This window comes from Gambusia affinis, linkage group LG14 (genome assembly GCF_019740435.1).
Source record: "Gambusia affinis linkage group LG14, SWU_Gaff_1.0, whole genome shotgun sequence".
Lineage (NCBI taxonomy): Eukaryota > Metazoa > Chordata > Actinopteri > Cyprinodontiformes > Poeciliidae > Gambusia > Gambusia affinis.
This window is the reverse complement of record NC_057881.1, coordinates 18,285,842-18,311,233: the sequence shown is the minus strand read 5'-3', so window position 1 is coordinate 18,311,233 and position 25,392 is coordinate 18,285,842. Positions and strand designations below refer to the sequence as shown.

General features: G+C 39.8%; 1 protein-coding gene across 1 annotated transcript; it reads left to right on the top strand.

Moving 5' to 3' along the window:
- Positions 1-228: 228 nt before the first annotated feature.
- On the top strand, positions 229-19,189 carry si:dkey-220f10.4 (tubby protein homolog). Its single transcript, XM_044137885.1, has 13 exons — positions 229-296; positions 13,370-13,593; positions 14,555-14,714; positions 15,249-15,479; positions 15,600-15,728; positions 15,848-16,006; positions 16,093-16,259; positions 16,364-16,525; positions 16,657-16,769; positions 18,101-18,215; positions 18,311-18,409; positions 18,521-18,692; positions 18,781-19,189. Exons 2-13 carry the CDS (start codon positions 13,552-13,554, stop codon positions 18,912-18,914), a joined length of 1,683 nt encoding a protein of 560 aa, XP_043993820.1. The 5' UTR covers positions 229-296; positions 13,370-13,551; the 3' UTR covers positions 18,915-19,189.
- Positions 19,190-25,392: the final 6,203 nt, after the last annotated feature.

Genomic DNA, 25,392 nt, shown 5'->3' with positions numbered 1-25,392 from the left:
CTGAGGTATTGCTGAAGTCTGGTTCCCGTGTCACTCAGTTTCAGGTGCAAGTGAAGTCCTGGGAAGTAGCCTCAACGTCCGCCCGGCATACCTGAGACTGCAGTTACACTGCGCCTGGCGCCTGTGGTCTCTCTGCTCAGGAGAAAAAAGGAGAAAAGGAAAGGGGGGTTTGTAGACTGGGAGATCCAACATGGCCACTGGAGACTGACTCCACCGTGACTTGTGTCTGTGGAGCAGCATCACATTTCTGCCCTCTTTCACAAAGCCCTCTGGGAAAGGACAGGTCGGCAGACACAGTAAGTGCACCTACAGAGACAGAGCAAGACTCCGGCTGAGGCACTGCCCTTCCAGTCTGACAGTCTGCACCCCGTTCCCCCAACGCCCGCCCTGCTGTTTTCTCACAGGCCTTGTTCTTAATGTGGCCTTCAGGCATCGCAGAGGGACAGGGATGGAGCAAGTAAAAGAGAAAGTTCTCCACCAAATAATCCAGATTATCTTCTAAAGATATCAGAGGAGCCTTCATTTACCGCTTGTCAGGGAAAGTGACAGGGCTTTGGGGGAAAGCGGTCTGTCTTCAGTGCTGTCTAATCATGAACTGACTCCACCCTAGAGTAAAAGGGAAGATTATTTGTACATGTTTATTTACATGCAAGGTGGTTTACAGGAAACTAAAAGAACAGCGGGAAGAAAAATTACATTAGAGAAAAGGAATAAATTAGGGGGAATAATCGTTGCATTTAAGCATCAAATTGAAACAAACATTTTTTTTATGTTAATTTAACTGCAGGTTAAAGTTAAATTAAAATGTGCCGATTAAGTCATTTTTGACTTTGAGGAGAAAGTTGCAATGAACTTTCCTGATTTAAAGAATCCTGTTGTTATGGAGTCTGTCTTTTCCTCTATCTCTTTTATTCTCTTCTATCTGCTTACATACACTCGCTGTAGCTTACATAACCATGTTTATGTGTGACTGCCGCCAGTCATATGTAAGCAGACTGGAACTGATTAGATTACCCTTTGAAGGTACAGAATGCAGAAAAGAATAAGAATCCATAACACCGCTTTTCTCTCAAGCTGCTTTTAGGGGTCCAGATTTTAACCTGGTAATCGTCTTTCAAATTTTCTTAAGTCAAAAACAGGTTTGACAGGTTTTTAAAATCTGTTATGTCACCGATAGGGAGCCAGTGCAGGGATCTTAATTTCTGTGTGATATAATAAATTTTTTTAGTGTTGGTTCAGACTCTGGCAGCAGAATTCTAGATAAACTGCAGCTCTCTGATTCATTCATTCTACAAACCACCGTAGAGGTTTTCCATGGTTTAAGATGGTGCTACACTTACATAGTAATAGACATTATTGGGTGCTAAAATATAAATTTAAATCTATAATGAACATAGATTCAGATCTATGCCAGATTACAGCTTAGTTTCCATCTGTTATCCCTTGCCAAGGGGATGTTGACATGCAGTATAACATACATCAGACACCAAATATGACAAGAACCAATAATACACAAGATGAAACACAGCAATACATTTTAGGTTTCTTCCATGCTCATATCCTCAGCTTGAGTCTTATGTTATTGCTAACTTTCCCTAATTATTTTCTGCATAAAGTTGGATGAAATTTGAACCCTTTGGTTTGTTGATTCAATTGACATTCAGAGAGACTATCAGCATATGTATGATAAGTGATAATAATCTAAGAAAGGGGTAGAGGACACACTTAGATATTGAATAAAAGTGGCACGAGAATACTACCTTGAGAAACTCCACCTGAGATATTTCTATGCTCACATTTATTGTTGCCTAGTAACACACAGTATCCTAACACCTCAATCCACTCAGCAAAATACCAAACAATTTCACACTTTATTTTCTTTTGATCCAGATCAGTATTTTATGGCCAGTTTAGGCAACGAACCTTGTTGCAATTGTGTTTCATGTTGCCATTTCTCCTTCACTCTGAAATAGGCGGTTCCTCACAATCAAAATGTTACACACAGACTGTAAAGTCATTTTAAGATTAAGTCAACACTCCAATGGAAGATGTAACTCCTGTAAAGAAATAAATATGTGTCTCTCATAGATTAACCAGGCAAGTAATGAGGAAAATCTTTAAATAATAATAATAATAATAAAAAAACATGTATACTTGGATCCTATAGTAAATCTATAGGGAGAGCAACTTGCTTCCAGGATATGTCTGTCAAGATCCTGTATTAAATTTAATCCCAGCCAGTCAGTGAGTCTACTCCATTGTGTTTTGTGTGGACGTTCAGTCTCTCTTTTCATATAAATACATACGGGAGAGGAAAACAATGGATATTAGCTAATTCATGAAGAAATTCGATAGGAAAGTCGACGAAACTCCCGAAAGAATCAAATAAAAAAAATTGAAATGGAAAAGAAAGACCCTTTTTTAGGCTTGTTTTATCTTCACAAATCCACCTTTCAAGATGTCCCTTTCACACAGCCATCTGTCATGATGAATTTAAGTTTCATATTTGCCCCCCCCCCGTCTGTCTTGAAAAGCTCTGTCATCTTGGGCTTGAGGTACAGTTTGCCAAGAGGCTAATGGCCCTTTATGACAGCACAATCTCATGCCTGTCCCTGCGAGCCGCCAGGTAATCCAGTCCTCCTCGGCGGCTAAGCCCTGCTCAGGCTTAAGTTGCATATTTTGTTTTTATCAGGATGCTGCTGATAAATGCTATCAGCGGGGGAGAAATGAAATATGGGGGGTCTAGCTTCATTGTGCCTAAGCCCCCCGGTTGGAAATCAAGACCCGAGGAACAATGACAACTCTATGGCTGGATCTTGAACGTCTGTAGGAATGAGCGTGACTTTAGTCAGTTTCTATGTGTATGCTGCAAAAAAAAAAAAAAAAAAAAAATTCTCCCTGAGGAGCTTTTGCAAACTATTTTAGCTCGTCAAATATCTTTGCATAAATGCATGATAATCCAAGCACTCAAAACACATTCCAATTACAATTACAGCAGCTTACTTTTGGACCCCCAAAATATCATTTAATAAAATCGTAGAATTACATGCTAATTTATTTCCAGTAATGCACGTTAATAGTGTGTTACCTCTGTGTCCATGGTCCAATGCCGCCGACCTATAGTGTATGTGAAAAGCACTCACACACTCTTACCATAGGTGATAACCCCCTTGGCGAAAAGCACTCTTATGGGAAGTGCCCATTATCTCCAAAGTCTATCCTCATGCTGACACTAAGTCATTAGCTTAATCTGTCCTCGGTGTAAAATCAGAGTTAATTTTTTTGGTTTTTGGTGCAACATGAATGGAAATGTTGACTGTTATGATGAATTATGTGAGGAAATACACTGTGTTTTGCAGTAATATTTGTTCATGTATTTTTAATCACACTTGTTAGAGGTGCTATGGCTCTAGCCTTTGCTGTTTCAGAACAGCTCTAAACAGTATAAACATCCTACTTAAAAATTGAGACCTAATGATTTCAGAACACTTCCCACTTTTATTGTGACATACATGAAGTGCTATTAAAATGACATAAGCACAATAGCTGGTAGCATAAATGTCCTCACAACAAGACTAATATTTACTTGTTGAAAAATCTTTGTATTAAGTAATTTCAGCATTTTGTTTTCTTGTACTAACCTGCAGAATTTGGGCATATCTATCAGACTGTGAGAATGTTTCTTGTTTACAGGAATCGTTAGGTCACTGCAAAGATGTTCTGTTGGACTGAGTTCTGGATAAGCTTTTTTTAAAAACAAAAAAAAAAAACCTAAGTTTCTGTCCTGTGAAGCCATTTTGCTTTAATGATTTTGACTCATTTATCTGCTGAAAAATAAATTAACTCTCCATCTGTTTGCACACATCTGGAGGGTTTTGGTCAAAACTGGATATTCACAGATTCGATTACATTGATAAAAACCCTCTGATCCTCCTGCACCTGCCAACATGCCACCATCCAAGCTAGGTTGTCCCAAAGAGTGGATCACAGGATGCTAAAAGAGTTTGTTAAAACTATAAAATGTCAATAAGATAATGTCATTTAGGGACTTAAAACTGTTGATGCTTATGTATTTGCCACTAAGATGTTGGTCAAATTTAACTTTAACTTTTATTGAAAAGTTTCCCACAGAAGAATCTGGATAAGAATCTCCTGGTCCATGAAACCAAGTTACATAGACAGGAAAACATGGGTCAAGCCAAGTGTCATGGCTTGATCCATGACACTTCCATTGTGTGTTTTTCTGTTAAATTGTATAGAACATATATTACATTAAAAGTGGAGAAAATAATTTGCAAAGGAGGAACCATCTAATTTTGTTTTCATCTTGCAAAGCTGGAAACTCTAACAGGATTGGACACTTTTGACAGTTACTCTAGGTCAGAGGGCACTGATTGTGCTGCAGGATCAGCTTGCAGCACAATCAGTGCATAAGCTTGTAATATACACAAAAGTCTTTCTACCATTTTGCTGATACATTAAGCCAAAATCCAAGAAAAATCTTTCCTTAGTTTAAGAATCAGTTCAAGCAGATGCATTGCGCTGTCTCTCTTTTCTCCTCTTTCACATCCTATCACTATTTCACAATCTATCTCTATCAGAAACAGACACACCTCCTCCCCCTCTCTCTAGTTATAGTCACATTATGTCAAAGTGTGCGTGTCCTACAAAGCGGCAGGGGGGCTGAGTTCAGTGAATCGTTGACAAGCACCTCTCTGCTCTTCTCTGACAGCTGTCAGCGTCATATCTGTTACCTGCGTGGAAATGGAAATGAGCAGGAGTGACACAACATGCCAGAGGTGATGTGACAGCTCAACTCGCTCTCCATCGGCTTCTAAATCTGCTGCACGGCGACTCGCAGCTTGGGTAAAAGCAAATATCTTCTCTGAACCTGCACAACATGAGCCTCGTTTGCGACGTATTTTATGAGAAGCAACGCGCTATGAACAAGGGGCAGGAAACACACGAAATGTGTTGTCTCTACGGAACATCTTGAGCTGCATGTGAACATGAACTGATGTAGTCACGAACAGATTTGTGAATACAACCACTTTGGAACAGCATGACTCATTCTTTTGCAAAGCTGCTTCTACAGTGTGTGGCAAAAAGTAAACTTCAACTTCTTTAGTGGGATTTTATGTGATTGACCAACATGATTTATTTTTACAAGTAAAAATCTGCAAGATGTTGCGTAATATTTATATAAATATCATTCCATTAAGGTCTCAGAGGTTTCCATTGATTATTGCACCCCATTTTGTCTGTTTTCATTGAGAAAGTGGCCCATACGACTGACCTGTAACCGCACCACTCCTGACGTGTAGCCCCGTAGCCCAGTACGATTAAGGCAGCCATACAACTCAGAGAAAATGAGGCAACGAACACAATAGAAGACCACGGATGAAGTTTTAGAGAAGTTTAAAGCAGGCCTAGATTATAAAACACCATTTTAAGCTTTGAGTCTCTTTCAGAACATCTGGAATTGAAAAGACAAACCCGCAAAGACAGGGGGGCTGTTCACATAAACTGACAGGAAAAGCAACCAAGAGACTGACGGTAACTCTGAAGGAGCTGCAAAGATCCACAGCCCAGAATCACAGGAAGAATCTGTTGACGTGTCAACTCTTTGTTGTGGACGCCACTCTTTAGGGGGACACCACAAATTTGGGCGAAAACTCTCTAGGCGGATGATATCAAACAATCTGGTGGTGATAAAATAACACTGCACCTCACCCATGAACACACCATACTCCCTAATAAACCGTGGTGGTGGCAACATCAAGTGTGCAGTGGTGAAAAGCTGGAGTTCTGGGGATGGAGCTAAATACAGGGCAACCCTGAGAGAAAACCTCTTGCAGGCTGCAAGTGTCTTGAGACTGGGACAGAAATTATTTCAAAGAGCCAACGATACTAAACATACAGCCAGAGCTACAGTGGTATGGTTTAGGTCAAAGAATAATAATATGCTACAATGTCTGACTTTCGCTGGTAAATATTAAGAAAAAAAAAGACCCAAAGTAAAACATCTACAACTTTTTTTTTAATTATCTGCTACTCTCTGTTGGTCTGTCACATAAACTCCAAATAAAGCACAGTCAAGTTTATTGTTGTAGTGTGGAAAAATGTGGCACAGTTCAAGGTGAATGAATACATTTGCCAAGCAAGTGCATGAGCACCAGCACACAGAACCGCCCAGAGTATTCATATCAAAAAATGTTATTTTTTAAAAATGCCCATTTGCTGACTTTTCTGTTATTTTCTCTGTCGCAGTAGTTTAGCCTCTGCAGCTGTGCTCAATGTCAAAGTTTAACTTAAAGCCTAAATTCACATTAATAGGTACTAATACAAATAGCTCCATCTGAAGTGTAATCCAACTCTTTAACTGTTGATTTTGCTGTAATCTCTGACCAGGCTGACTCCACAATTTAGTTGGGCCGAATTCCATGCAGCTAATCCCCAACATGTGGCTGTCCCTAGTCCCGGAAAAGTCTGTGATTGGTTTGATTGATAAATGGAGCCCTCCTTACGCTGCTGCCCGTCTGTTTTGAAGGGGGGCCTCTGCTGGTCTGGACAATGTCCAGGAAACCTCGGACAGCCACTTATTAAGTAGTTAGACCCTCAGGACGAGGCGGCAGACAGAGACTGCTGGTGGTCACCTGGGCTGGGATTTAGCTTTGCTATCCTTCACCCATCAGTCAGGTCTGGAAAGCTTGCTGCAGTTTCTTGATATAACTTGGAGGACAGCCCTTGATTTTGCTCTGAGGTGAAGCTTTGTGTGTTTCCTTAGCCAAGACAGAACCAGGGATTTACAAACTGAAAATCTGTCATTATTAGTCTGCTCACAACTCATGACTTTTTAGAAGCTAAAAATATTTCAGCTGGTATCAAAGCACTTCAAGCTGAAGCAAACATCTGATGAAGTCTAAAAATAAGCTTAAAAGTGAGAGACTGTGGGTGGTTTTTGTGGTGGTTTCATGCCCAACATTTCTGGCAGAAAAACTCACAATTCAGGGTAATTTGCAACACTTATTAATAACAAATTTTTTTATGGTTATTTTCTGCAACATCCTGTGTCCAATAAACAACTTATGTATGTGTATTAGTACCTATTATGTGTGTGTTTGACTTTTCTTGAAAGTCAGCCCTTAAACCCTTCCAACTGAAACAGTGGGATATGCTAATTGTTAACTACTGTTAGCAAAACAAGCTGATAGCAAAAAGTAACAATAAAATAATAAAATTTGGAATTTGGGCACATTTCAGCTGTATTTTTCCTCTCGAAACTCAGAAAAAGTTTCCAGCCTCTGAGTTTGAACACAAACTCTGATTCTCTACAAGGAGATTGCTTAGAGAAAATCAGGTGTGATCAGGTTTCATAATCCCCCTTATTTCATATGAGCCAACGACTCTTTTAGAAATACAAACACTGGAAATATGGTGTAATATAAAGCCTTCAGACTGCACAATAGAGCATTTGATAGCGATGTAGCCTTGCAGCAAGAAGGTTCTGGGTTCAAGTCCCAGCCAGGGATATTCTTAATAGAGTTTGCAACTTCTCCACAAGCGTGCGAAAGTTTCTCTCTGGGAACGTGCTTCCTCCCAAAGCCCAAAAATATGCATGTTATTTCAAATGCTCTGAAGACGCTGTAAAGTGTCTGCTTGCATACATGTTTGTTTAAACAGGTATGTGGACAATCATGCTGTTTAACTTTAATTTCTTTGCAGCGTTCTCCCTGACCTAAGAACAATCTGGACAAATCACTACTGCAGAATTACAGGCCGATCTCCAACCTCCCATTCATCAGCAAAGTTATTGAAAAAGCTGTGTGTAAACAGTTAAATAGCTTCCTAATGATAACCAACTGCTTTGACTCCTTCCAGTCTGGTTTCCATGCTCACCACAGCACAGAGACTGCCCTCGTAAAAGTGTTCAATGATATCCATGTAAATACTGACTGTGGGAGAACCACAGTGCTGGTTCTGTTGGACCTCAGTGTGGACCATGACATATTACTGAATCGACTGGAGAGTTGGGTCGGACTCTCCGGTCCAGTGCTTAACTGGTTTGAATCTTACATAAAGAACAGGGATTTCTTTGTTTCGATTGGAAACTTCTCATCCAAGGGGTCAAAGGTCACATGTGGGGTACCCCAAGGTTCAATCCTAGGACCCCTCTTATTCAATATTTATATGCTCCCACTGGCTCAGGTTATAAGAGGAAATAATATCAGCTACCATAGCTATGCAGATGACACACAGCTCTACATTATGATGTCACCAGGAGACTCTGGAGACCCTTTTAAGATACAGTGGCACTACACATAATTTTAGAAAGTACTTTTATCACAGAAGTTCAGGCTGGCATTCAGCTATAAAATGTTTGCTTCAGAATCTGGTGACAGGCAGATTAAAGCCATCTCACCTGGTGATGTGTTGCTGCAGAATGGGAGCAGAGTATCCTGGGTAGAGTTCAGATGAAACACTAGGAGGTGAAAGGGAAAGTGGTGATTTGTCATTAAGACTTTTCAAAGCAAGACCAGTGCCAAGGGTCCAATTTCTGCTTGTTGTAATTTTGCCCAATCACTCCCCCATGTTCCTAAACACATTTTTCTTGCAGGTACCGAAAGAACACCATGGAGGTTGCGAACTGAGTGAATTGATTCAAAGCAGAAATATGACAATACCAAATTGATATTAGTCTTTTTAGGTTATATTTGAGCATTAAAAAATAAATAAATAAATCTTAGTCATTTTAAATGCAATATATCTGTCTGGATTCGATCTTCTCTGGTGTTAAATCCAAGCTGTTTCTGGACTTGTTTATGCCTAAAACGGGAAAGCCTTTTTCTGTACAGCTGCCAGGTACAGTTTCTCTTGGCCCTGGTGGAATTTGTAAAACATGCTCTCGTAAAGCTGAAATCAAACGTGCCTATTCTTGAAGTGGATGCTGGAAAATTATTCGCAGGCAAATAAAGTTGCGTGCGACTGGCGAAAAAGCCGCCCAGTTCTGAAGCCTGGTTCTGTTTAGCACAAATCATTTTCACTCGGATATTTGGAAGTGTCGGCAGTGGTTTGCAGACTATTGCTAATCCCTTGCACTGAAATAAACGTTGATCTTCTAAATTTGACACAGCCTTTGCCTTCCACTGTTTGCAGCTTTTTCTTTTTTTTTCTGCTTTGTTTTCTTGCATATAAATTTGGCTGTCCTCAAGTCTGAGTTTATTGTGGCAGAAGAAGCTTTACTGTTTTGTTCATCTGATTCAGAGGATGAGGGTGGGGTGGGGTGGGGGGGGGGTGCAGACTCTTTGCGGCATACCTCCCTGCTCACACACACAGATGTGCATCATCACTGGTTGATTGTGGCTGACCCTGGCTGATTGAATGGGTAAAGGGGCAGGCGGTTGTGCAGCTGGGCCGGCTGTCTGGCTGTCCACAGTGGTGGGACGCTGAGGGGAGGAATGGTAGCGTGACTGCAAAGGGACTGACGGGCCGCCATGCCGTGACCCCAGTCGACATACTCCCAAGTCAGCGCACTGTGGTGCACTTGTTCCCCTGCCCGAGATGGCGGAGACAAAAGAGCGAGGAACTTCCCCCGATCTTCAGTTCGGCTGTTTGGACAACTCCAAGGCCCGCTCTGTGCCTGCGGGGCTCAGTCAGATGGCCTGGGGAGGAAGAGTGGAGCCGAAAGAAGGAAAGCTGGGAAGCTGAGCAATTGTAAGAAGGAGAGGAAGCCTGTTGGGATGGTATCCATGACATCATTGCTGGAAGAAATTTCTCAAATGCATTGCTGTAGTGAACCTCATTATGATTGAACAAAAACATTAAAGCTGTGGCATCTCCTTCCTTTACAAACTTGGAACATAAACTAGATTGCATAAGTATTTAAAATATCCTTGCATTTTTCTCTCAAATTGGCCAATTGCAACCACAAACCTCTCTATATTTTAATTGGATTTTAAGCATAGCTCAGAATAAATACACAGAAAATATATATATATATATTTTTTTTTGTAAAATAACAGGGTCAATGATGCAAAGAAATTAAAGCTAAACAGCATGATGGTCCACATAAACTGACAGACCAGAATACATAACGCAAAAACCAAGGCAGTCCATGCTAACTTTGGAGGAGCTGTAGAGCTCCACAAATCAGCTACAAATATTTGTTTACAGGACTGCTGCTATTTGTCTGCCCTATATAGAAGAGTGGGAAGAACACTTGAAGCTGCAGTTGCTGTGAAAGGCTGTCCTACAAAGCAGTGAAACGGGGAGGTTGAATGCAAATGCACTCAAGACTTTTCAGCTTTTCATTTGTCAAAAATATTGACAATCGTTCATCTTTTTCTTCCCACTCCACATTTCTAGACTATGTTGTGTTGGTTTAACCCATAAAGTCCTAGTAAAATACATTAAAAAAATGTGACAAGGCTTAAAGGCCATAGATGCATTTGCAAGGCACTTAAAATCTTGTCTTTTTAATCGAGCATGTCTCTGACTTTTACAGACTTATAAAGTCTGTTCTGTTCTTGCAACACAGAAAGTATACGTCAAACTAAACACTAGTGCAGTTTGAGTGAGCATATCTAGTGTTTTATAGGAATATGAGTCATGCTTTCTCCACTGCATGTTTACTTGTTTGTTTATATGTCGTCTATATACTCTGGTGCATAATTACCTTGCTCAGCGAGACGTATAAAACAAAAGGGGAAACATTTGTAATAGCCAAAGAACAGCTCATTTTTCCAGCAAAAGTAACGGCCAAAGAGTGGGGAATGGAGCCGGCTGCTGTTCCCCCTTTCTTTCTTTTCTTTTTTTTTTCTTTTTTTTACAGAAATGCAAACATCAGTCAACGGAAACCAAAGTTAGCTTTGTTTCATGACTGTCCATTACTGCTCAATTATTCTCATATGGAGAGACAAAAAGAAAACAAGCTTAAAACCTTTGGCAAAGAGGCTTTTGTGAGTCGAGACATCAAGGCTTCAAGGAAGTCGTTCAGAAGGCCAAGTCAAAAAGTCATCAGAAGGGTAGAGACAAAGTGGAGAAAGGTTTGGGTGTAGTTACATGAACGCAAGTTGGCCTCGTTGGATGACAAATTGTACGGTGCTGGGACGGGACGGTTCAGCCAGCTGGTTGGCCCCATCGCCGGGTTGATTGATGGTGTTGATGTTCTAAATCGGCCGCCAACACGCCGAGTACAGGACTCGTAATAGCGCAGCCTTAGATTGGCCCTGCAGATAGCAGGAAGTGGATGGGGGTGTATGTGAAAGGGGGGACTGCAAGGGAAAAAGGACACGTTCCCATGCAAGCACATGGGATATGGACGCATGGCGCTGGGACTGCTAACTTCGGTCAACTGAGTTAGAAGTTAGAAACCACAGAACCTTTTGTGAAAATCTCTCTTCAACCATCACAGTCTGTTAGATGCTGTACAAGTGGTGAGTTGTAGCACTCGCTATCACTCAGGGATTTCCCTTAGCTCACTTCTAGTCTGAAGAAAACACACGAGGGGGTCATCATCATCGCTTGGACAAAAAAGCAGAGGGTCAAGGTGCAATCATTACTGTCGAACAGAGGTCAAATCCAGAGCTCTCATGTCCACAGTTATCTGACCAATGTGCGAACAAGTCAGGAGAGGGTAAGAGGGGAGGGGGCAGTGGTAAAAAAAAAAAAAAATACACAACTTCCCCTTAATTGTAACAGGAACCCCTTTATCATAGTTTGACTGAATAACACATGCTACCTTTGATCAAGACCGAGGCAGTCTGGGATTGTGAAAGAAGCTCTCAGATCTCGACACACGCAAAGGGGAAACACGGGGCAGCGTGGGGGGGTTACTGGAAGCTTTCCACCATCACTGTGGGACAAAAGAGAACATTAAATGGAGAATTTCAACAGTGTTCAAGACATTTTGAACAAAACTTGCTGTTCATTTGTTGCAATAATGACTCCTCCACACCTGTTTGCAAAAATTTGGACTCTCTAAATATTGATCTAAATATTACCACTTACTGATTGTGCGGTCAGCAACATTTGACATCTGTCACTTTCTCATGCAGCATCTTCTCTGAGATTATTGAAGCCATTTCTAAGGATTTTTGCCTGTGTTTTTTTGTTGTTGTTTTTTTTAGTTATGTCGACATTGTACAAAGATTGATTCACACTCTTTACACTGACTAATAAATCATTCAGCAACAAGACAATCCCACCTAACTCAAATGATAAATCAATGTTGTGTCTACAAACAGAGATATTGTATGATTAGCCACTTTGTAAAAGGCTTTCTAGCAAAAACATAGCTGGGTCCCAAATCTGTGTTTGCATCTGCAAAGTCATCCAGAGATAACACAGTATAACAATGACAAATTATAATTTGGTCAAACTGATTTAGGGATTAAACTCCTGCTTTTTGTGTTTGATGTTTGCCCAGTTTATTGCTGGGCATTGCTTTAAGTTACTTGTGGATACATTTTTTCCACCTACTTTTCTCATGAGTTGTTGAGAAGCATTGCAACATACACTTAGCCTGTAAAAGGCGAGGTATCTCAAATTAACAAAAAGAAAAGCATAATTTCACTGTCTTTACTACAGTGTTTACTTGTTCATTCTAGCAAGAATGAACAAGTCTGGACTTGTTAATTCCAGACAAGTGAAGTCTGGACAGGGTGTTGTACGTAGGTCACACAGGTAGCCTGTGGAGACTAACAAGTCCACATCTAGTTGTTTAGTTGTGTTGGCAGCATAAAATATGAATTTACACTAGAAATAATAGAAGCCACACAGGTGAAAATGTTGTGGGTTATAAGAAGCTGTGTCAGCCCCCTTTGTCTTTAAGTTTCTTCTTTTGACACTGGGTGGGTGCACCTGTCTATTATGTGAGCCCATTGGACCTTTCTGAGAGATGTCAATTGCTGAAGTGGATTTTATATGTTTGCTAACCCTGTTTTGGGTTCATGAACATGCATATTTTTTTAAAATAAAAAATTTTCAAAACATAAATAAAAGAAATCCTAGTAGATTTTCTGTGCAGCTCTCCATCCCAGTAGTATGTTGATTGGACAAGGCAATGGGATGAATCTGTCCAGCTGTGCCAATAACAGCCAGATTATCTCTTTTCCATTATTTTTGTGGAACCTTTACACAAAGATTAAGCAATTCAGACTGCTGGCTGGAGAAGACTATCAGCAGCAGTGCACCACCGTACAGTTTGGTCTCTCAGGTTTCACCAGGACCAATAGGCCATAAAATCTTACTAAAAACAGCCATGTGAAGCTTGTTCGTGTTCAAGGGCCTCCCTGTCAGTAGAAGCTGTGCACTGTGCTCTAAGAACATTATCCCCCCTTTAATCCACTTTGCCTTCTGCTGCTTGCAGGTGGACAGACAGCCAGATGGAGCTGGGTGGCACAAACACCAGCTTCCACGCTTAATTGCAACAAACTATTTATCACAGAGACAAAGTCAACTAATTCACTAAGAGTTGACAGTGCATTTAATCTTTTGTTGCTATATACTCCTTTTCACGCATTGTGGCTAAGTGTGACTCTTTGCTCTGCTATGGAGGACCCGGACATAAGGCAACAGAAGCTGGACAACCAGGTAAACACGGGCTGATTATTTGTGTTCCTTGGAGAAACAGTAAACAGGCCGAATCTGTGATTGGCTGCACTAAAATAACTCTTTATTTGGTTAGCCTAGAGCGATCTGGTTCTAGATTTAGCGAAATTGAGAAGCTCTGATCATGTTGTGCTTTTTCTTGCGTTATCTTTGTATTTTCTCTGTATGGAAGGACTTTGCTCTGTCATCTGAACTTAATATTCCAATGGGATCATTAAATTGTGTTTTATTGCAACATATAACTTTAAAATTAATTAAGAATTAATCTCTCGAGACAAGAGTGTCATTGGGTCATGGGGTGTAAGAGCCTCCTACTGCTTAGGCATCTGCTCAAGGTTTACTTGTGCTTCAGAGCACGGTGGCGTCTGATTTACAGTGCTGGTCAGAGGTTTACATACACGCACTATCAACATAAATGTAAAATTCAGTTTTGTTCTTTAATGGTGCATTTTTTTCTTCATAGAAAATGACTACAATAGGTGTTGAAAACAATAATTAGTTTTACAGGTAAATTTATATATTGATACTCCCCCTGATAATACAGGCCCACCAAATATTGGTGGGTATTTTTTATCTATATATCCATCCATCCATCCAGCCAGCCATCAGCTATTCTCCGGTTTTATAGTAGCATTTCCTTAAAAATATTCAAACCAATGAAATGAATGCACATAATATGAGTGTTTGTAAACTTCTGACTGGTTCAACATTGTGGTATCCTCATTGTAGTAAATTATCAGTAATAATTTGTGCACTACTGCACTTTAACATCAATGTTGGTTGTCACCTAAGACAATCATAGTGTAAATACATATACCGGTAGTTGCGATGCATAATTTTCTTTTCTTTTTTTTCTTTTTTAAATGCAAAAAAAAATAAAAAAATAAAAATAATTGTCCATTTTTTCAATCACTTTTCCGGCATTTTTGATCTCCCACCCTAGCGAGCTCTTTTGATGAAAAAGCAGCAAAAGAAGAGAGCAGACGCTCAGATGGTGGTGGCCAATAGAGACGCTCGCCAAAAGAATCGGAAGCACAAGATGGTCAACTCTGAAGAGATGCCTCTGTTGATCTCTCAGTCCCTGAGCAGCACGTCTCTGAGTGGTCAGTATTTGAACAGTGTTATATTCTTTGCGAACAACCTTCCACTCGTCATCGTTTTCAGGTGTATAATTAAGGAATTTTTGAAACAAGAAGAGAATGTGAAAGTTCAAATTTATTTTATTGTGGGTTTTGTCACATCTGGTGGCTGCCTGCTGCTGGGAGAGTAGGTTATGAGCTTTTATGCTGATCTTGTAATGAATAAAGTAACCTAACATTAAGTATGTGAAATGATAATCACCTCAGCCCTACGGATGATTTATAAACAATCTATAAAAGTGCTCTCCAAGCCAGGAAATGAATTAATTTAAATGAGCTATATCAGTTGCCAGCTGCCAAAGAGACTGATCATAATTCCAGGCAGAATTAAGCCAGAGGCTTTTGATGCTTATAAACGACACCCTGTTTTTCTGAAACTTACTAAAGAGCATTTATCCTAATATTAGTGGAGAGTGCATGTATTTATATGAGCCAGTGTGATCATTGCATCTACACTTCAGATTGACACTGCATGCTGTTGATGTTTGTTTCCCGGAGATCAAGTAGAACATGCCCATGACAACCCCCTGGACGAGATCACACTGGGTGAGGGAGACGAGAATGCGAGCTCAGAACCGGATGAAATGACTCCAGAGAAGCCTGTCACTCCCAAAACAATGGACTTAGAAGTTGATCAAGAGCCTGAGGTAGATGGTAAAGAAGAGAATGTAGCCCCCGAGGAAGTAAAAAAGACCAAAAAGAAAGATGTGAAAAAAGACAAAACCAAACGTAAGACCTTTTTTTGTTTTAACTGAGACTGTACAAAGTGGAGATTTTATGCATTTTTTGAAAATCTTAAGAGACATTTGCCACATTCAATTATTTATCAGAAGTCTTCTGGTTCTTTAGGAGTGGAAGAGACAGAAGAGGAGCTAGAAAAGGAGAAAGAAAAGGAGAAGACGGAGAAAAAGGCAAAGAAAAAAGACAAAGTGAAGGAATCTGTAGACACACAGAAGAAGAGCAAACAAGAACGTAAAAGTAATGTTGAGAACGGAGCACTTTTATGCTATCTGTTCTATGACCACAACCCTTTAAGCCAAGTTTTTGTCTCATCCTGCTAGGTTTATTTAAGATGTAAGCAAACATTTCTTTTGCAGAGAAGCATTTGCAGGAGGATTCAGCCTCTGAGACAAAACCAGAGGTGAAGGATGAAACTCTAAAGAATAAACTCAATGAAAGCGACAAAGAAGAAGAAGAAGAAGATCCTCGGGAGCCCGAGACTCCGTCACCCGTGAAGAAGAAAATTCTGGATACATGTGAGTGATTATGTGATCTAATTTGCTGTGCAATCTACAGTTATGTTGAGCTAATAAAGACGAGTTTTTCACATTGTAAATCACAGCGAGGTGTCAAATAAGCGATGAGAGCAAAGATGAGGAAATCCAAGATGAATCTGAGCAGAAGAAGGAGAAAAAGTCAAAGAAAGCAGAGAAAACTCCGTCCACTCTGGCATCGTACAACTCCAACTGTAGGGAGACGTCCTCCTCAGGCAGTGAACATGACGAAAGGGTCAGGCTTTGAAAGTATTTTTTCAAATGAATATTGAGGGCAAATGTGCAGAAAAACCAAACAAAACAGCATTATCTGTGGAATTAAATCACGTCCTATTTCAGGTGACTTCACCGATGTCCATGGAGGACCTTGAGAATTTTGCCCTCCGTCCCGCTCCAAGAGACGTGACCATCCAGTGCAGGGTCACCAGGGACAGGAGAGGCATGGAGAAGGGCATCTACCCAACTTATTACCTCCACATGGAGAAAGAGGACGGCAAGAGGGTGAACATTTTTCCTCGTAAAGATCTTTCTCAAAAAAATGTTAAAAGTCAAAATGAATAGCAATATGTTTTTATGTACTACAGCTTTTTGTGTTCGACTGTAATCTATTTCTCTATTGTTTCACCTTAAAGGTGTTTCTGATGGCGGGCAGGAAACGAAAAAAGTGCAAAACGTCCAACTATCTCATCTCCACTGACCCGACAAATCTAACCAGAGATACAAACTGCTATATCGGAAAACTGAGGTACATTCTAATGTTTTCTGCTTATTGTAAGGAAGGTTTTCTTAAATCATATTGAAAGTTGGAGCTGTTTCATCGCCTCAGCTTTGTATGATTACTCAAAAACTATGCTTTTTAGTACCCAATAACCGACAAGCAAATTTGAGTCGCTGTATTAAAAGAAAGCACATCCTCTAGAAATGTAGAAATTACTTTGTCTGCACCAGGTTTGCGTAATCTAAATGTGCAAAGCACATACCACAGATTCCACAGTTTTGAGTGGTATACCTCAAGTATTCTGGAGACTTACAAAATAATGTGTAAAACCCTGACGTTTACAGAAGGTGAAGGGTTTCACATCAAATGTACCGTTGAGGTGAAGGATGAACTTACTTACTTAGAGCATCTGTCTTTAGCTGTTTCATTCCTCAACAAAGCAATTGAAAACCAATGCTAGCTTTTGCCCTGTGTAGTGTTTACCATAGAAAGTACTCCTACTTCAAGGCTTTATTGTTTCGCTATGTCTATTTCCTTGATGAAATTGAAACTAAATTGCTGCAATTAACTCTTTTCACGTCTTTTTTCTACAAAAGCAACACTTGAGTTGGTGTGTCTGTGTTTAGCTGTATTTAATTCCTACTATAACCTTTCGAAATAACTCTTGCTGCTATTAGCACACTGTACTTTATTCCATAGAAAGTATGCCTGCCACAATGGTTCCTTGTTTTGCTGTGTTTTTATTATGGGTTATGAGTATTCTTTCATTTTTCTTTCTCAAAGAAAGTACCCCTAATCCATATTTCTTCTTTTTTCTTAGCCATATTGGAAGTATCTCCAGTAGGGAGGCAGGGAGGGGCTATTCCTCTCCTCTATAAGAGGCTCTATTTAAGTAGCTGCTTGTGAACTAGACATGTGGCTTGAGAATTGCCTCAAAATGAAATGAAAAAACTGAATTAAACAGGACTTCCATGATTTTACTCTTTCCTCTTGGTCTTTTATTCCCCTGAGTCATGGTTCTTCTATCTTCCATTCTTAAATGACCGAAAATGTATTTAATTTGTTACTTAAACAAAAAAAACAAATGGCATTGTCACAATACCATAAAGGTTATTGATATTACACAATTTTATAGACATGCAATGTTCAATCTATTTATTTTTAGATCCATGTTACGTTACTACAAACAAATAAAAGATGACACAAATGTCCAGAATCCCAGATCTAGTCCTCCATAGTCCACAAACCCAACGGCGACACACTTTTACAATGTCGATCTTTTAAATTTGAAACCTCAGTGTTCTTTTGCACACATGTTGTGGTATTACTTTTAAGAGTTTAACTCTCATTTGCTTCAGGTCCAATGTTCTGGGAACAAAGTTTACGGTCTATGATGGAGGTGAAAACCCAGAGAAAAAACCTTTCATTAAAGAGAGTGAGTCAGTGCGGCAAGAACTGGCAGCCATATGCTATGTGAGTCCCAAACATACATACACACAGACACACACTGCTTCACACAACATAACAAGCGGTAAAACCTAGAAGACACACAAATTATTCTTTTCCAGGAGACAAACGTTCTGGGTTTCAAGGGTCCAAGGAAAATGACAGTGATCATCCCTGGCATGCTGGAGAACGACGAAAGAGTGTCCATTCGCCCCAAAAATGTAAGTCTTTGTTTAAAAAAAAAAAAAGAAGACAAATCACGTTCAGAGTCAGTCATGAAGTTGGTTAAGAGTAAAATATTTCAGCTGAGGTGACATTCACGTTTATTTCAGGAGCTTGAGACTCTACTGGTGCGCCATTCGAATGGAAATACAGACAAACTGGTCACTTTGGTGAACAAATCCCCAAGCTGGAATGAGCAGACTCAGTCGTACGTGTTGAACTTCCACGGACGCGTAACGCAAGCCTCCGTGAAAAACTTCCAAATCATCCACCCAGACAACGGTAAAATGACCACATTTCTCTCACGATGACAAACTTGTTAATGTGTTTCGCCTGAGACCTTCAAACGCCGTTTTTATGTCTCTTCCAGAGGATTATATTGTGATGCAATTTGGTCGTGTGGCAGAGGACGTTTTCTCCATGGATTATAGTTTTCCTATGTGTGCCCTTCAAGCCTTTGCCATCACGCTCTCATCCTTTGATGGCAAACTGGCATGTGAATGACCACACCCAAAGTGCTTAACAAGATGTGTAAAACTGCACAAAAAATGTTCTAGTTAAAACTGAAGCTACACCCATTATTTAACACGGGACTATGTGTGATTATATTTCACCCTCACGCACACAACTTGAACCATACCACAAATGTGACAGAAGAGTTGTTTTATAGGTCCTGTGGTTGTCTTTTTGTGATTTTTATTTGTATTTTATTTGAAATACGAGACACTATTACATAGCTTTCCTTTCATATTTTCAAAATGTGTATGGGATTTGTGTAATTAAAGTATAATGCTATTGAATAAGAAATCTGAAATATTAAAAGAAAAGATTGAGTATTAAGATTTACTTTTTTTTTTTTTTAAAGCAGTAATATAACACAGATTGGTTTGCCTTAATGTCTGACCTGTTTAATTTTATAATATAGTCCATGATCTTTACGTGTGCACCAGTTTTTTGGGGGGTTTTTTGTCGTCAGGCAGAGAAGGTCTACTTAAAAATCATCCTTTACACATGCAATCCCTCAAGATGTGGCACGTTACCTCTTTTATTGTTTTCAATATTTCAGTTTTAGTCCAAATAATTTGGGTCTTTACTGCACAAAAGCACAGTTCGTGAATCTCTAGATGGTGGCCAAAACCTTCTGTACAAAATCAAGCTAAATTTAGACTTCACATAACTGCTAAGACTTGATGTTCAGAGTTGCTCTCCATTCAAATCTGCCTGATTTTGAGCTATTTAGCTAAGAATAAAGGCATTAACATTTGTACCCTGACAAATGTACAAACTCACTAAGTTTGTACCAGACAAACTCACTAAGCTAGTAACTAAAATATGGAAAATAAGATAAAACAATGAAGAAAGTAATTAACTACTAAAAGAAAAAAAAACTGTAAAAACACCACAATACAAATACAGCCCATAAAATAATGCCGTAATGTAACAGTGTGGTATGAATATGTATGCTTAACTTTGTATTATTTTGGTGAGGGCAAAACAACTCTAAATTAAGATTAGTTTAGACTAATTGAACTGATTATACTAGTTGGGTATGTGGTCTAAGTAATCATTGTCACAATTTAGAAACTGTTTTTTTTTTTGTTGTTCAATTAGAAATCCATAACCTTTTGTCTAATTGATTCGTAAACTATTGAGCAGTCGTCACAATAATTTAGCACATTCTCCTGTTTATAGCAATATGGGAAATATTCTCTTATCAGGGTGAGAAAAGCAAGTGAGAACTCCTGAAATGCTCCAGATTGGCCTTTCAGGCATCTTCAAGTTTTGCCAGAGCTTCTATTCACCGGCTCTTGTCGAAGGCCAGAAGACAGAATAGTGCCGGTTGTCCTACTGGACGAAGATAAAGGGCAGGGGTCCAAAGAGTCGACTGTGTAAGCTGCTGTTGGGTCGATGTCATTCTGGCCTTGGGCAGCTGAAAGCGCCGTCTATGAAGCAGTCCCATTCTTTAGGCCTTACATGCACAGACACAGGGCTAAAGACATAAACACAATTGTAGCAGCCGGCCACATTTTCTTGCACATATATTACAGCAGAGTGCTGGAAAAACTCTGAGTTGTCCCACCAAATGAGATAGAGCATTTGTGCCTCTTGAACTTTTCCATATTTTGTCACATTACAATTGAATACAACTTAAATACAATGTAGCACATAATTGTGAAGATGTGGACACTGCTGAAGAAAAATATCCCCTTAACATGATTCTGCCTCTACCACATTTCACCATGGAGACAGTTTCATGCGACGGGCAGGGTTTACTTTCAGGTTTGATCTCATCTGATCTCAAACATATTTGCCGTGTCCCAGAGATAGTTTGTGGCAAACATCAAACTCGCCTATTTTTATTTGTATTTTTTTGCCTTGTCCATCTCTCATGAAGAGAGAACTGAGGTGTGAATCTCTACAGCTTTTCCTGATTTACCATTTGCCTCTTATTTCTTTCCAGTAGCTCATCTGGATAGTTGGATCTTTTTAGGGTTGGAGTATGATCCCACTTTTTCTATTTTTGAATGATTTTTGAGATGTTCAAAGTTCTTTGATCTTCTGTTTGTTCACTAGTCTTCTTCAATGAGACCTTCACTGAAGAGCTGCATTCATACTGCAATTAAATTACACATGGGGGAAGCTCTGTTTGTCAAATAGCGGACTTCTGTTTTCATAAAATTTTATTCAGGGGTGTAAGAATGAAGGACAATAAAAAATCCCACTCCATCCTAGACTTTTCAGATTTTATTTGAAAACGGTTTTGAAAACTATCTGTCATTGTTCTTCCACTTCACAATTAGGTGCTAGTTTGTGTTGATCACGTGTAATATACAAAATATACAACAAGGTCTGGGGTTTTAATACAACAGAAGGTGAAAAATTGAAAGGATTAGTACTACTTTTGCAAGGCACAGTGGCTCTGCAAGTTATGGCCTGATTCTATGGAAGCAGATAAACCCTACCAACCAATAACACCGTTTTCCATTTCCTAGAGGGTCTTTGCGCCACCCGTTGTCTGATCCAGTCTCAGAACATGGGTACAGAGGTGTAATTTTCAGCTTTCCCTATACAGATTTAGGACTCCCCTTTCAAAATCACACACATGCAAGAACACACATACACAGGCCTCTCATATTGGTCACTTTCTGTCTTGCCAAACCAGTTCTGCAAAAACAAGATAGCAAGAGAGTAGGTCTTTGCAGCTTTGTTTCTGAGACCTAACCTACAGCAATTCCTCAGAATTACATACCATAGACACACAAAGATACAAACACACACCCTCCTTCACATGTACCACCTACTGGTAGTGGAAAAAAGACTGTGCTAACCTCACCATTTGTGTTCTGTGACAGTGCGTGTGTTTGTGCATGTGTGCGCCCGATTGTCTCCGTCTTCTTTATCTCACTCTCCCCATGCCTCTTCCCCCCTTCTGCTGTCCTCCTCCTCTCAGATCCTTCTTCCTCTCCATGATTTCACAGACCTCCACTTACTCCATTGTGCAGAGAAACAAAAAAAGAAGAAGCCGGAGAATAAAGAAACACAATCGCCTTGTCCTCTCTCTCATCTTAATAAGCAGCTCCAAGTTTGATAATTACACGTTCAGCGCGCCGCGTGAGTTCCTATGCAGTGTTCACATCAGGGAGAGAGCCATTGACTCCGCTGTTGAGGGGAGCCACTATTAGGAATGACTGACAACTGTCCCCCCCCCACCCCCCCGACCCCCCTAACCACCACCACTCCTAACTCCCCTCCCTTTTGGTCCGTGGAGGCTGTAAAAGCGAGAACAGATCCGATCAGTTTCATCTCCCCGTCAGGGAACGTGTCCCTGAACGTCACCGTGTAAGTGCCGGAGCAGCCGGCAGACCACATAAGTTGCAAGGCCCCATAATCCATTCCATAACCCATCGCCATGTGTTGCCGATTAACAGGGTTTCTGCGGAGCAAATGCAGAGGAGACGGCCAGGCTGAGGGTTTTCTTCCGCGGCGGAAGCCAATCTGTTTAGGATTAAGGGAATAACTGGTGTGGCTGACACTGGGGCATCCAGCGAGAAGAAATGGGGATGGAGAGAGAGAGAGAGAGACAGAGAGAGAGGAAAAAAGGAAGAAGTATCGCGAATGTGATGACAGGGAGTTGATTGTGTTTTGGCAAAGGTCTGGTTGTTGGTGATGCTTGGAGTCTGTTGATTGTCTTGGGAGTCTATTGCTCCAACGTATGGAAAGGATCTTCTTCTCTCCAAATGAAAACTGATCCTTTGAACTCCAACTTTTCCCGATCATTACAACTTCTGTTCAGTCGTACGCGTAAATTGCCAATAGTTTATGCGTTTCATCTTATCTCAGATCAGCGAAAATAAAGGCAACGCTGTTCTCCTGGTGTCTCCAGTCTGTTTGATGCAGAGACACACCTTATCTGTCTCCGCAGCACAGAGAGGCCTTCTTTTGTGAACCAGCAGCTCACTCACCCATTATGATGGCAATCTCAGATGATTAAAGACCCGTGGAAGAAACTGGGCTACCTGTTGCTATGATGTCATGTCTGGTCTAGAGCAACTGCAATAATTAAGATTTAGGGCCACTGGAGCTGTTTGTGGAAAAATATCAATTAGTTGCTCGCTACAGGGAAGCAGTTTATGTTTTGGATGTGTAGTTTGGTTTTTTACTGATCATTAAGGAGTACGTGTGGGTGCAAATGCTCACGCTTTTCAGTTGTTAGTGTATAAGAAACAGCTGTTTCTTGAAACAACCCTTGTATTAAGACTTTAAGAAGCCAATTACAAGTCTTGGTCTGAATTTTGATTTCTCACTACATGGCCATAATAATCAAACCACAGAGTCTGACAGTGAAGTTGTGTGAAGTCTGAATTTATTTAGCATTATTGAGATTTTATGTGATAGACTGAGACTAAGTAGTGCTTATTAGAAGGAAACTATACTTGGCTTGCAAATTCTTTTTACGAAATAATGTCTGAAAAATGTGACCTGCATTAGTTTTCAGTCCCTCTGAATGAATGCTAAAACTGCACATCAGTCTGAATGATATGGTGGAAGTCACATCATGCTGTGGGTCACTTTTCTAAACAAGGGAAGTGAAGCTAATCAGCTAGTATGAGAATATAGGTAGAACAAATTAGAAAGTTATCCTGGGAAAAATTTGTTAGAGGCTACAAAAGACAGAGACGACACGAACCAGCCAGCCAGAGCTACAAAGAATGGTTCAGATGAAGACATAGTTATGTGTCAGAGTAACACAGTTAACGTTCAAACTTTTATCCAATTATTAAAATATCTGGCATGAAAATGCCATGGCAAAAAAAAAATTTGACTGAATTTGATGCTATTTTGCAAAGAAAAATGGTCAGAAATCTTACTTTCTGAAATTGAAATTGAAAAGCTGGTAAAGTCCTTAAAACACAAACTCAAGGCCCGTGAACCAAGTTCAGCACACCATAATTGCTTAATGGAACCTGTAGACTCTAGAGAGCCATACAACCTTTAAGATAACAGTGGTGAGCCTAAGTATTAGTTTATCAATCAAATCAAACAGTTTTTATTTGTTTAATACTAAATTACATCAATGTCAAAAGATATTTTACATTATTTAATTAAGAAGTGCTCATTCAATGCGGACACAGCTGTTTATTAATTTATTAAGTTTGAAAAGGGGTCATTTTGCCAGTGCATTCTGCCAAACCTGGCCATTTGTAGTGTTGATGAGGCCAGAAATGCTTACTACCGTCTCATGGGATGGCAGCAGTAATAGCAGCAAAAGACGGTTGTAAAAAGTGCGGACTAAAAGGTGTCGAATAATTATGCACGCCACACTTTATCTAAAAAAAGAAAAACAACTTGAAAACCATACGCTACTTTTCATTGTTTTATCGTACCAATAAAGTACTTCAAAGTTTGTTGTCGCAAATTTGCAAATATGGAAAATGTCCAGGGGCATGAACACTTTTGCAGGATACTGTAATTCTCTGCTATTTTCTACATTTGCTAAATTTAAGTTCAAACAAGTTGCTACTTTCCTTAAAACATATTCCCTCAGTACTTTAAGACTTCATTTTTTGGCCGCACCAAAGCATTGCAGCAAAATCTGGTCTTGCATTTCAACTTAGCTCAACATTTCAGCTTTATAGACCACAACTTTAGTGTTCAGTGCAATGCTTTACTCAGCAAAGCAAAGACAAATTCCCTGATAAAAACAAAAACAACAAAAACACAAAAACAAAACTGTGGAACATTTAGCTCCGAAAGAGCCAAATACTTCTCTTATGAGTCATCCAAGACAAAAGCAGTGTTTGAAGAACACTAAGCAGTCTGACCAATCCGATTCTGACAAAGTGTGGAAATACAAATGTGGTCAAATCCGGCCATCTCTGTATTATATTGACAAGGAAAAGGTGCATATAATATGACATCATAAACACCTACTCACTATTTCCTCCAATAAGCCTTAAAAAAAAGCACAATGTTTTAAAACCTTTGGTTTGAGCTCATACATAAAGTGTGACATTTAATGCAGTCATATTTAAAATGTTATCGAGAGTCCACTTATATTTAACTATGTAAGTCGAGTTAAAGCAGCTTAAGAGAAGTCAACTGATTTCCCAGTTTGCATCTATATGTGTGTGACTATATTAAAGAGATGTTAATTTCCAAAGTTACTGCCTGCTGATCTTGTGCTTGGCACTAGCAGCCGCCAGAACAGGTCGATGTAGAGAGAGCAGGGTGATCCATCTATAATCCTACTATCAATATTTCCTGCCTGTATTTGAAGCTTGCCATGCCTCCAGTGTGAGGACGGTTTACTCCTGACCTGGTAACATCTCAGTCTGGAGCATAACTCTAAACGTGGTAAGAATTTTCATATTATTTGCTAGCTTATTAGTTAGCAGCTAATTTTTTCCTCCTTGTTTAGGCAGTTAAAAGTTTCTTAAAGTAGGGTTAGCATGGATTTAGTGGCAGGAGAATTTAAATCCTC

Bases quoted from the DNA above. Each gene is read 5' to 3' on its own strand.
- si:dkey-220f10.4 (XM_044137885.1), top strand. From the start codon at position 13,552: ATGGAGGACCCGGACATAAGGCAACAGAAGCTGGACAACCAG. The intron at 16,526-16,656 runs GTGAACATTTTT...TTCACCTTAAAG, and splicing joins AGAAAGAGGACGGCAAGAGG to GTGTTTCTGATGGCGGGCAG. The intron at 18,216-18,310 runs GTGAGTCCCAAA...ATTCTTTTCCAG, and splicing joins AACTGGCAGCCATATGCTAT to GAGACAAACGTTCTGGGTTT.